The sequence below is a fragment of the Pezoporus occidentalis genome, unplaced genomic scaffold (genome assembly GCF_034315485.1).
Source record: "Pezoporus occidentalis ecotype Australia unplaced genomic scaffold, CSIRO_AGI_Poc_V1 ctg68, whole genome shotgun sequence".
Lineage (NCBI taxonomy): Eukaryota > Metazoa > Chordata > Aves > Psittaciformes > Psittacidae > Pezoporus > Pezoporus occidentalis.
In genome coordinates, this window is record NW_026916030.1 from 6,064,436 (window position 1) to 6,076,263 (window position 11,828).

At 52.2% G+C, this 11,828-nt stretch overlaps 2 protein-coding genes across 2 annotated transcripts; one reads left to right on the forward strand and one right to left on the reverse strand.

The window, feature by feature from the left end:
* Window positions 1-2,344: 2,344 nt before the first annotated feature.
* On the reverse strand, window positions 2,345-7,937 carry PTGES2 (prostaglandin E synthase 2). The gene is made up of 7 exons (XM_062640955.1): window positions 7,713-7,937; window positions 6,311-6,505; window positions 5,680-5,735; window positions 4,934-5,086; window positions 4,195-4,395; window positions 3,778-3,895; window positions 2,345-3,103 (listed from the first exon to the last, which is right to left on the reverse strand). Exons 1-7 carry the CDS (start codon window positions 7,917-7,919, stop codon window positions 2,975-2,977), a joined length of 1,059 nt encoding a protein of 352 aa, XP_062496939.1. The 5' UTR covers window positions 7,920-7,937; the 3' UTR covers window positions 2,345-2,974.
* A 1,325-nt stretch (window positions 7,938-9,262) lies between these two features.
* Window positions 9,263-11,162, forward strand: BBLN (bublin coiled coil protein). The gene is made up of 2 exons (XM_062641373.1): window positions 9,263-9,421; window positions 10,916-11,162. Exons 1-2 carry the CDS (start codon window positions 9,343-9,345, stop codon window positions 11,107-11,109), a joined length of 273 nt encoding a protein of 90 aa, XP_062497357.1. The 5' UTR covers window positions 9,263-9,342; the 3' UTR covers window positions 11,110-11,162.
* The last annotated feature ends 666 nt before the right edge of the window (window positions 11,163-11,828 follow it).

Below are 11,828 nucleotides of genomic sequence, written 5' to 3' on the forward strand. Positions count from 1 at the left end.
CACAAAGACTCAGTCAGCTACAGCATGAGCATCTTCTGGCTGGGAGGACTTGAAGACTTGAAGAAATGGGAGTGCAGGAGAAGGGATGTCCAAAGGACTAACGCTTGCTGAGGAGGGATGGAGTACAGCTATTGGAGTGGTGGTATATCAGCCTTAGCTAGCTGACCTTACATTAACACTCCTCCACGATGCTACAAGTCAAGTCACACTTCTTAATGTGGTAGAACAGGATTTTTACAACACTTCTGCCAGACTGGAACCGAGATCATTCTTTATAGCTCATTGCTTAATTTACCAGCTTGCTGCGATTCATGTAATAAACTACTCTAAATAAACCTATTACTACTGCATCTGGTTTTAAGCAGGATGCATTTAAAACAAAACACACCTGTACATCACATAAGAGTAATGAAGATTACAGAGGGGAAGAGAGATAGATCCCCAGCTTCTAGCTATGAACAACTCCAAACACCACTGGGCACTTTAATCTTGTTTTCAAGAGAAGGGTTAAACTCCCCCCAGGCCCACATGTGAGCATGGGTTAATGCACTGAGAACTTGCAGAGCTTTCGAATCCCAGACTGGTTTGCGTTAGAAAGGACCTTAAAGCTCATCCAGCTCCAACCCCTGCCACAGGCAGGGACACCTTCCATTAGAGCAGCTTGCTCCAAGCCCCTGTGCCCAACCTGGCCTTGAACACTGCCAGGGATGGGGCAGCCACAGCTTCTCTGGGCACCCTGTGCCAGCGCCTCAGCACCCTCACAGGGAAGAACTTGCTAAGATCTAAGGACCACAACTGGTGCAGAAAAGCAGTCACCAGCTTTCGCTAACAACTGGGTTTATTTCAGAAGTTTAAGCAACTTTCCCTGCCATCTCCGGAGGCTCTTCCGACAATCTCTGTCTGCCTCAGGCGAGCAGGGCCCTATCCAGGGCTCAATCTCCCACCCCAACCAGGTCCAGCTCCCAGCTCAGGGCAGTGCTCTCCCCATAACGGGCTGAGAAGCCTGCAGGAGCGGCACCACCCCCGAGCAGCCCGTCCCAAAGCCCCCCTCGCTACAAAGCACGTTTTCCTGTATCTATTCAAAGCCGCCCGTTGGTTCCCGTTTACCGCTGCGGCGGGAAGGACGCCCCCTGAGGCGGGGGTACCCCTCGCCACTGACAGAGCGGGCAAAAGGACTCTTCCCAGGTGCCCGCCCCATCGGTCCCTCACCATAAACGCCGCGCAGGGTCCGCTGCCGCCTCAGGAGGTGGTCGCCGGCGGCGGGGAGGCGGCGGGAGGCGCTGTTGCCATAGAAACCCCACAGGCGGGCCGGGCCGGGCCGGGCGGAGCGAGCCCGCAGCAGGTGCCGCAGCACTTCCGGGTCCGCCGCCGCGCCGCCGCTCCCGGCTCCCCCATTGGCTGATTCAAACCCTCCTCGTGACCAGCGCGACGCCGCGCACGTCACCACGCCCCGCCCCACAACGGGCCCCGTCGCCATAGAGACAAGAAGCGGCCCGAGGGGACGGGCCTAGCGCCGCGATCCTCCGCCGCCGCCGGGACCCACCGCGCTCCTCCAGGGCCAGCCCCTGGCGACGCGGCCCCTGGGCCCCGGCACTCGCCGTCCCCGAGTGTGGCCAAGCCATCACCGAAGGGCTCGGGGCAGGTTCATGCAGTTGTATTCAGACTGCATCGCTCGCTGTTGTGTCGATACTGCGGGATGCAGGTCTCAGTACAAGGCAGCTCTAAGAAGAACACAGCAAGTCACAGAGCAGCAACGCAGCTGGTTTTACTGTAAACATCATTTTTGTCTATGCCAGACCATAACTGGGTTTGTAACTAGTCTCACATTCAAATAAAAGTAAAAAATACAACAACCAACCCAACAAAAGCCCCAAAACCCACCCCTACGACAACCTTTGCTGTTACACCTCCTCCCCAGCAGGGCCCAGCTGTATTACAGACCAACTCCAGCTGCACTCAGAATGTCTCAACAAAGCAGCTTCCCCAAACCTGCCCTTTTTCCTGGGAAAACAGGACAGTACCAAGGCAAACCCCAAGGCTTGGGCTCTGTAAAGGAGCCTGAATCATCTCGCGCTAGGACAAACATCCCACTGCAGCTCAGGAGACTTGTACATTACCTGCTGAGCCAGCTCCTAAACCCACTGGTACAACAGCAAATCCTTTGCTACTCTCACACAGCACAAACACCTACATTGGCGGCTTGCTCCTAATCCTTCTTTTTTCCAGAAAAAGAATAAACTGATTTCCCCAAGTGATTCTAATCTTTTGAGCACCAGCTCTGCATCAGTGCTTGCTGCATAGGGTGTGCTTTCCAGGTACAGTAAGAACTCACAGATCCCAGAGGCACACATTAAAGCCAGCCTTTATCCTTGCAGACTGTACAGCATCAAGTACCAAAAGAACCGTTTACATGGAAGAGCGAAAGCAGCAGTGACTGTGTCACGGGAAGGATGCCTCTCCCAGCACCCTGGATTCCTCCAGTTCCCTCAGCACTGGGCTTACAAGATTCTGTTGCAGGAAAAATTGTCACTTAAATATAAGTATCCAGTGTCTCAATCAGGAAAACACTTCAGGTGAGCAGCAGAAGAGAGCCCAAAGCAAAAGCTGCTCAGACCCATCGCATCCACTGTGGATGTAACACTCACTAGACTAGCAGAGTCTTGCTTTTACAGTAGCCTGCTCTAAGAATGGCTCTCACCTAAAGGAAGCCTATTTGCTGCATTCTTCAGAGCTTCTCCTTTCCAGCAGCATTCATCTTGCCTGTTCCCCTCCTTCTAAACACCACGTTCAAGCATACACAGCTGGATCCCTCCTGCTCACTGTGACTTGGTATTCTAAGCGGGATGGTCTCTGTGCCTCCGTGTCAGTCCTTAGGTGTGATCAGCCCTTTCAACTCCTTAAAGATAAATGGTGTTCCTTCTGAAGTATTTTTTTTTACCATGCAAGTGCTTCAGGAAGGCAGCTGCAGCTGGCATCAGAACGCAACTGCAGCTTTTTGAATGGCTTCTTCCATGCGCTCGTACCAAGGCTGAATCTTGGTGTGAACCATCATGTCATCAAAGGCTTCCAGCCCTTCCATGACTCGGAGGACCCCGTACACTGCCTGCACCAGAGCAAAAAGAACAGAACACCACCAGCGAGTCAGTGGGGAACAGCTCAGTAGCCTGGCCAGTAAGGCTCTTTCCCCATCCTGCCATCTACTCCACCACTCCAATTAGCAGGGAAGACAGAAGGGCAGAAAGGTAGTTAGGAATATGCACGTTTTTCTATGAGGAACAGTGGTAACGTAAGGAAAGGTCAGGATCTACATGTAGTTATGGGTCAAATGTTCATCCCATCTCTGCATCAAGCCCTGTTGTGAAAAGATTCCAAGGAAAACAGCTGATGCAGGGGATGAATCCTGCTCCAGCCCACACTGCTGCCCAGCAGCAGCAAGTTTTGTAAAACCTGTGCGGGTGGGAGGCTTTATTCACCAGTACACAAGCCAGAGCAGTGTCCTGGCTTGTAACCTGCTTTTATCATGCTTCCATGTTAACAGCAACATCCACCTGCAGATGGGAACAGCATCTTAGGAAACACTCTTCTGGAGGAAAACAACAAATATGATCCTACTTAATCTAAGTCCCCTTCACGTGGGAATCGTATTACTGCACAGAGGATGTCAACATTCATCCCACCCAACCCACCTTCTCTACCTGTATTTAATTATTTCACACACATGAGGAACTGGGTAATGTGTAATACACCAAAGAATAAACGGAGGAATTAACCCCTTACCAAGTCAGCAAGGTTGGGCTGGTTTCCACCCATGAACAGTCGATGTTTGCCAACAGCTTTAACCCACTCATTAACTGCTTCATACAAGTCTTCTCGGACATCATCTTGAAGGTGATGTCTGGATAAAGAAAAGAACTAGTTTGAAAACACTAGTTTGTTTCTTTAACCTTTTATCATCTCTCATCTTATGGGGCTGGTCCTTGCCTGGGGATCAGGAAGGTATCCAAGAGTGAAGGGGGCAGCTGGTGATTACATAGTAGATGAGTGGAGGGGTTCAGGCACACAAAGCAATACACTGTTACTCACATTGGATTAAATGGCTTGGTTTAAAACTCTAGGTGCTGCCCTTTTGGGGTTCACAGCTAAGGAGGTTAAGGAGCTATTCCTCTCATGTACTCGGTGCTCAGTGGTACCAACCTTTTCTTCAGCCTCTTGCTAACGAAGAACATGGCAACAGCCCCCACGTACTTTGCAAACAAACCCTCCATGGTGCCAAACTTCCCCTCACGGACAATGTAATCGAAAGATGCCAATGCTTCTCTGGGGGTACGGTAAACGTTGGGGGAGATGAGGTGAACAAGCCAATCATCTGCCCATTTTCTCCACTTCATTTCTTCCCTGGAAGCATTCAAGAGAAAGAAACTTTCAGTGAATGAAATACAGATTTCAGGTCTACAGGAGGGAGAACAACAGCGGCACTGTGCAAAGGTTCTGACAAGGAAAAAGGTATGGAAAACTCCTGTCCAGCCCGGTACTCTGGTCACCTCTCTGAAACACACTCAGGATTCTTCGGCAAGAATCCTCCAATCTTAACTAAAAAATCTTAACTAAAAGTAAGACTAAGATAGAGCTTCTCCTCCCAACATGAGAACTAAAGCAGAAAGGGAAACCAGCCCTCCATAGCATTCCCCTGTGACATAAAGGAAAGGCCAAGAAGGGAATTGGAAGCAGCTGACGGTACGACAGTGATGGTGGTAACTAGGCCATCTAACAGCACTGTTACACAAGAAACAGCAAACCACTCTAACTGCTGAGGTTTTAAACACTAATTGCATGTGACAGGATTTGCTACCTCCAGTGGGATTTTACATCCACATCATGCCTGAAGCACATAAGGAGGAGGCTGTAACCTTTCCTGGAACTTAAGGGCACTTACACTCTCACTTCTTTGACAGGATAGATTCGTTTTGTCTCCTTCTCATCCAGCATGAGCCAGTATTTATTCCCATACTCAAATACCTCCTTTCCCTGCTCAGACACAGTCTTCATAGGAGGGTAAAAGGACACGATCTCCTCTAAGCTATTCCTCCTGTGGACAGAAACACAGTTAGTGCTGACTTGGCTGCTGCAAAACTGAGCAAGAGCAAAGGACAGTTTGAAAAATACACACTTTAAAATATATTATTCTAAAAATAAGACCACAAGGTTCCAAATCCTATTTAAAATAAGTTTTGAAAAGAGACTGGAACAGCCACTTGCTAATAACTATTATTAGCACACATACCTTTGGGTCAGAACAGAAGTTTTTGCAGGCATAAAACTTCCTGCCATTCACAAGTGACCTAAAGGCCGCAGACACAGCATTTCCATTTCATTCTAGATATTAGAACTGCCTAATTGTAAGCTTAGTCCCAGGACTAACTTCAGTCCATGTTTAAATAGGTTTTGTGCAAAGAGTAACAAAGTAAAGGTGAAAAAGCAGCTCTGGCAGGTAAAAGCTTTGCTTTACTGCACACGTATCACAATGCAACAGGTATCATCCACACTATCACAGCTCAGCTGGGTCAAACACCCAGAACTTCAGAGGTCATAGTCAGTAAGACACTTAGGACCAACTTCTAAATCTCCAGTCCTCAAGGGCCATTCACACTCAACTCTTCTCCCATTTCCCCGTCTTCTTACTTGGAAATGAGATAGGTCTTTATTGCACTGATGATCACCGAGGAGTCATTCAATTGCTGAAAAACAGAATTAAAACAAGCTTCTTTTAAAAGCAGTTGGTGAAATTGAAAAGGAAAGTCTTCAAAACCTTGCCCCCTGCATGCTGAGGCTCCAGGTTAGTACTTGCAGCCCCTTTCTCTGCCATGTACATCCAGAGGAGTCCCTACACATCTAAAGACAGCCCTACGTGCAAATCTCTTCTGTGACTGTTTCACAGCATCACCTCAAATTTGCTTTTCACTAGATAAGCTGAATCTTGAGTGTTCTTGAGATCTCATTCTTTTCCCACAAGACACAAGCAATTCCTGTTATGACTGGAACAAATTACATGTCCTGAATAAGAGCTGATAGAAGCTAGATAATCACTGCGTTACAGTCACTACACAAACATCCCTCATAAGAAAGAGCAACAATAAACTAAGTCCAAGGCATAGGAAGCCATGAAGCAAGTAGCAAGTCTTAGGCTCTGAAGAGGACAAAAGATGATCTAAAGATTGCACTGTACGTGATAAACCTGAGAGACATGACACAGACAAAGCCTCCAAACCACTGCTTGTGGGGAAAATCAAGCTTTCAGCTTAGTAAGACTTACCAGAGGGCTTCCAGCATTGGCGAGCAGGATAGGCACCTTTCTGTAGGAAGAGAATTTGATCTCTTTCCTCATTATTGGGTTCACTTCCACGATTTCATAGGGCAGGCCATGATAATCAAGAAAAGCTCGGACTTTGCTGCAGAAAGGACACGTTTTATACTGGTAGAGAGTGAGCTGCAGGCTCCCTGCAGGCAGCTGGGGAAGGAAGAGACCAGAAGCTTCTATTTGCTACTAAAAACATAAATATTACCTCCCTTCAAATCTTATTTTTCTCATTAAGTCACAGTCATGGACATTCAGTTTCAACATCTGAGCATCACAGTATCTTCACTTAGAAATGCCTTCTTCAAATGGCATCACTATTGGTTCTATTGCGGCCAAATAGCTGGGTTTTAGTCTAAATAACTTAATCTGCTGGCAGCTACTCGGAGCCAAGGATAAAAACCAACAACCGAACACCAAGTTAAATCCAGTTTACCCTTCTATACGCAACTGTAAAACTAAAGAAAAGCACAAGAATATCTTAATAATCTGTAAATCAAACCTACAAGGCCTTTTTAACCCGTATTTTTATCCCCCAACCCGTCTGTTGAGGCCACAAGGTGGGAAGAGCACGAGAGTCTGCTGTTGATTACAGGCATGCATCTGCCAAGTTCAGGCTCCTGGGATTACCAACCTGTGGGGAACTATGCCAAGGTGGGAGACCCCAGGGCAGCACATGCTGTAAGGCATCAATCAGGTGAGGAATGCTCCCCAAGACCACTACATTTCAGGCATCTGACAGGCCATGCCAAAGACTACTCACACATGATAAAACTGCAGCCACAGAGCCACAGACTGGTTTGGGTTGGAAGGGACCTTAAAGCTCCTCCAGCTCCAACCAGGGACCCCTTCCACTAGAGCAGCTTGCTCCAAGCCCGTGTCCAACCTGGCCTTGAGCACTGCCAGGGATGGGGCAGCCACAGCTTCTCTGGGCACCCTGTGCCAGCGCCTCAGCACCCTCACAGGGAAGAGTTTCTGCCTGAGAGCTCATCTCAGTCTCCCCTCTTTCACCTCATTGTGCTTCTCATTCGCAATTTATTTGGTTACACAACCGTCTGTGGGTGCTGGGTAAGGCACCAACAAACAACGCTGCTTCACATCCCCAGCAGGCTTCCACTTCCCGACAGGAATTCCGTGCAGCCCCTCAAGGACAGCGCTGCCGGGGCCTCCTTCAGTTTTATGCGGAGCACAAAAAGCCGCTTGGTCCGCACACCGAACAGACCCCCGCGCCTTCAGGGGCCCACCGCCGCGGCCGGGCAGGGCAGGCGCCCCGGGAACCCCCCGGGGAGGGAAGGAGAACGCGGCCCGCAGGAAGGGGGGAGCCGCCTCAGGCGGCGAGCGGGGCCCGGCGGCGCGTTACCTCAGCGGCCGAGTGCTCCCGCAGGCGCTGCCGCGCCGCCAGGTAGAGGCCGGCACCGCCGCCCAGCGCGAAGGCAGCGCCCAGCAGCAGGCGGCCTCCCCCGCCGCCGCCCGCTCCGCCCGCAGCTCCGTAGGCCCGGCACGGGGCCCGCAGCCACCAGGACGATAGCAGCGCGGCGGCCCTCCAAGCCCTGCCGGCAGCCGCCATCTTCCCGGCACGGCGCGGGTGGGCACTGGGGAGGGCTTAAAGGGACCGCTCCGCCCCGACATGGCGGCGGCGAGTGCTGCTCGGGCGGGTGGGGATGGCCGGGTCCTCGCAGCGGTGGTAGAACCCAGGTCCGCCGAGAAGACACCTAAAGGGGGAACGGGATATAATGTGTTCCGTGGGAGCATATCCCCCCTGTGACCAGCGCGGTACCACGATGCGGAAGTCTTCAGAAGAGCGCTTCACGCTGAATGTCATAATCCTTTTCATTAAAGCGTGGTTATGTCTATTAATTAATCTCCAGTTCCTCTATATTGGGCCCAACACAGCAGCATGCAGCGGGGTTACCCCACAGAAAGGAGAAGAGCTGGCTGTGGTGGTAAATAAGGACATAACCTTTCCTTCTTTGCCCCAAATACCCAGTTAACAGCAGCGTCCTCAAACCGGGTTTACCTCCTGAGTGCTGCTTGAATTAATGCTCTAATTGCAAGTTATTTTCATCCCAGTAACATCAGGATGAGAAAACCACACAGCGATTGGATCTCCTGGGGCTGAGCGATGTAGGGGCCAAAGACAAGGAAGGACAAAGCCCATTGCAGGGCTACAGGAGGTGTGGAGGTGCCCTGAGGGCAGTTCAAGCTGCTGAGGGGATGGAGCGGAGCTGGTGCCACAGCTGGATTGTGGAGCTCAGCAGCAAAGCCCTCACTGCTGCAGCCTCAGCACCCGTGGGTCAGCCCGGAGGCTCCTCGTGGTGGAGGTGCAGCTTGTCCGTATGGATGAGATGTCTTGGGAAAGAAGCGCTGGGTGCCGATGGTGGCCCCTGAGGGCAGCTTCGCTGAGTGCCCAAGTCATGGCCATAGAATCAACCGGGTTGGAAAAGCCCTTTGAGATCAAGCCTGCCTGCTCCATAGCACCGCCAAGGCCACCACTAACGCATGGCACTGAGGCCTCGTCTCCACGCTGTGTGAACACTTGCAGGGACGGTGACTGCAGCCCTGCCCTGGGCAGCCTGTTCCAATGCCTGAGCACCCTCTGGGGTAGGAATTGTTCCTCAGCTCCATCTACACCTGCCCTGGCGCAGCTTGAGGCCGTTTCCTCTTGTCCCGTCACTAAATGTGTGAAGCGCAAGTGTGTGCTATGGCTGGGGCAGCCTGGCACCGGGGATGCGGACCCCAGGGTGCAAGGGCACAGCCTGGCACTGGGGACGCGTTTGGGGTGAAACCCTTAAGAATTGGAGAGCCCTGCCCGCCCCTCCCGCCCGCGCCCCGCGCCCCGCCCGCTAACCACAGGTTTTACCCCCGCGCCGGCCGGCCGGCCCTGCGTGACGCGCGCGGCTCCGAGCTCTCCCATTGGCTAGCGGCCCGTGCGGGCTCAGGGCCGAGCCGTGCGGGCGGCTCCGGCGCTGGGGCCGCGGTGTCCCGGCGGGATGTCGGGGCCCAACGCGGAGCCGCACGTGCCGGCGGGCGACGACGGGGACGGGGACAGCGACAGCTTCGGGGAGGAAGGTGCGTGGCGGCGGCACCGGGCAGCGCCGCCCCCGGTGGAGCCGGGTGGCGCGGGGTCAGGGGCCCTCCTCCCCTCCCCTCCCCTCCCTGGCGGGCTCCCGTAACGGGTTGCTGTGTCAGCTGGTAGCGGGGCTGGGCCCGTCCCTGCCCGGCAATGGGGCGCGGAGCTCCCGCAGCCCTGGGGTGCGCGTTTCCTCCCGTTGTGACCCGTTTATCCCGTGCTATTGCGGGTGCGTGTAACCGAGGAGGAAGATGTTTCGGTTTTGAAACCGCAGGATGCGTGACGTGCGCAGAGCTGGGAGGAGCGGTGAGGTTGGTGAGGCTGAAATCCAGCGCGGCTCGGCCCTCATCATAGAACGTGTGTGGCCAGAGCACATCCTCCCCTTCCTCCTCGCTTTCTCTGTTGGCTCCGAGCAGTGCTCCAGGCACGCACTGTGTGTGTCACCTTGGCTCTTGACGCCAGGGTGGAGAGGCGCCAGCCCCAGCCGGTGAGGTGTGGGCTTGTCCTACCCATGCTTTCCTGTCCTGCAGCTCGCAAGCTCACAAACATCAGCCTGCGGGCACAGCTCAATGCCCGTCTCCCTGAACGTGTTCAGCCCGTGTGGCTTCAGAAAGGAACATGAGCCTGGCTCCTGAATAGCCTGTCAGCAATTTGTCTTTTCAGTCTTTTTGTTATTCTTTAGGATAGTGCGAATATCGCTCAGAGCAATCCAAAAGCAAGTGTTTCATCACAGTAGCACAGCTGTCTCCATCTGATTAACAGTGCTAATGCACATCACTGAAATGCCATTGTAGCCAGGCTGACACTTCTGCACTTGAAACATGTGCTGTGAATAGGAAACTGTACCCAGAGAACCATCTGTCAGGGTCACACTGGATGAGTTCAGTTCTAATCTGAAGGACCCAAAGCCTTACTGGTGCATGAAAACCCCGCAGTTCAACCCCGTGCCCCACACTTCAGAAGTAACAGTGCCTCCAGCAGCACCTTTGGGCTCATGCCTGCTCATGCCACAGCAATGGCTGTGCTGTGTTGGCAGCCTGAGCCCAGCCAGGCAGTTGCAAAGCACATTCCAGCCTGAGAGCCTCACACAGGTAATTAACAGAACGTTAATGTTTCACCACACAGTGCCAGAACGTCTCCACCATCAGGAAAGATGAGCCCTAAGGCATCTAAAAAGCCTCACTTGGGATTTATTTGGTGCTGTTGCAGTATGGCTTGCTGCATGCTAGCACTCAGCTATCTATATATGAGATCAGAGGCTGCTGCATACACCAGCAGTGGGTTTGGGCTGCCCAGACCTTGGTACCCATCCTCCAGCTGCCTGCTTGATCAGGGAACACAACACACAGGATTCAGTTGCATTTTACTTCACCCACCCGTGGCAGATCAGGCACAGCCAAATTGCTGTGTGTTTTGCAGAGCTCTTGCTGCTGTCCCTGGCTGCAGTGACAACATACTTACATTGTTCAGTCTCTCATTTCCTTTCCTTTTAGAATATGCAGCAATAAACTCCATGCTGGACCAGATCAACTCCTGCTTGGATCACCTGGAGGAGAAGAACAATTACCTACATGCCTGCTTGAAAGAGCTGCTGGAGTCCAACCGCCAGACACGTCTGGAGTTCCAGCAGCAGAGCGAGCAGCAGAACATGGAAGCTGATGTGCACGGATCGCAGCCTCCCAAATAGTGTCTGTCCACAACCTCAGTATCGCTGAGGGAACTGGTCACTGATTTAAACTGTGCTTGTGTCCTGCTATTCACCTCCATGTTCTGTTTTTCTTTAGCTGTGTGGTAGGTGCAGAAGCACACAGGTGGATGGAGGGGAGCTGGTTCTTTCTGCTACCCAACTTGGTTAAAGCTGGGTGTAAGGAAACCTGATGCCATGCAGGTTGTTTGTGAGCAGGTTCCTCTTCACAAAGAGGAAAAATGATCTCGGCTCTTTTAGACCATCAAGTCCAAGCAAGTCCAAGCGTTACAGCTCTAGCCTCTTCCCTCAAAAAGCACGTAAGACAAGGGCTGTCCTGACTCCAGGCTTGCCCCTAAGTGTAACTCTGGTGACACACTTGGAGAGGGAGGCCCTAGACCAGCTCCTGCCTTAAAACTGCTGCTTCTCTGTTATTCACGTTAACTGGGATGTCCAAAATGTTGGCTGATGGTCCCAGATCACCAGATGCTTCTGTCCCATTCCAAACAGATAAGACAAGCTGCCAGGATGATGTTTTGACTGGTATAATTGGAAGCTACCTAACTCCTTAAGCTGCCATTAAGAACTCAGGTGATAGAGGGAATCAGAGCAGCCCAGTTAGTCCCCATCACTGCATGAGCTGTGCAGAGCAGTGACAAGACCTGCCTGTGGGCTGCTCCCTGTACGTTTTGGCAGGAGTATGTATGAGCATCCTGGTCTGA

Bases quoted from the DNA above. Each gene is read 5' to 3' on its own strand.
- PTGES2 (XM_062640955.1), bottom strand. From the start codon at position 7,919: ATGGCGGCTGCCGGCAGGGCTTGGAGGGCCGCCGCGCTGCTATCGTCC. The intron at 5,736-6,310 runs GTAAGTCTTACT...TCTGTTTTTCAG, and splicing joins CCAATGCTGGAAGCCCTCTG to CAATTGAATGACTCCTCGGT. The intron at 3,896-4,194 runs GTTGGTACCACT...TTCTTTATCCAG, and splicing joins AGCAAGAGGCTGAAGAAAAG to ACATCACCTTCAAGATGATG.
- BBLN (XM_062641373.1), top strand. From the start codon at position 9,343: ATGTCGGGGCCCAACGCGGAGCCGCACGTGCCGGCGGGCGACGACGGG. The intron at 9,422-10,915 runs GTGCGTGGCGGC...CTTTCCTTTTAG, and splicing joins CGACAGCTTCGGGGAGGAAG to AATATGCAGCAATAAACTCC.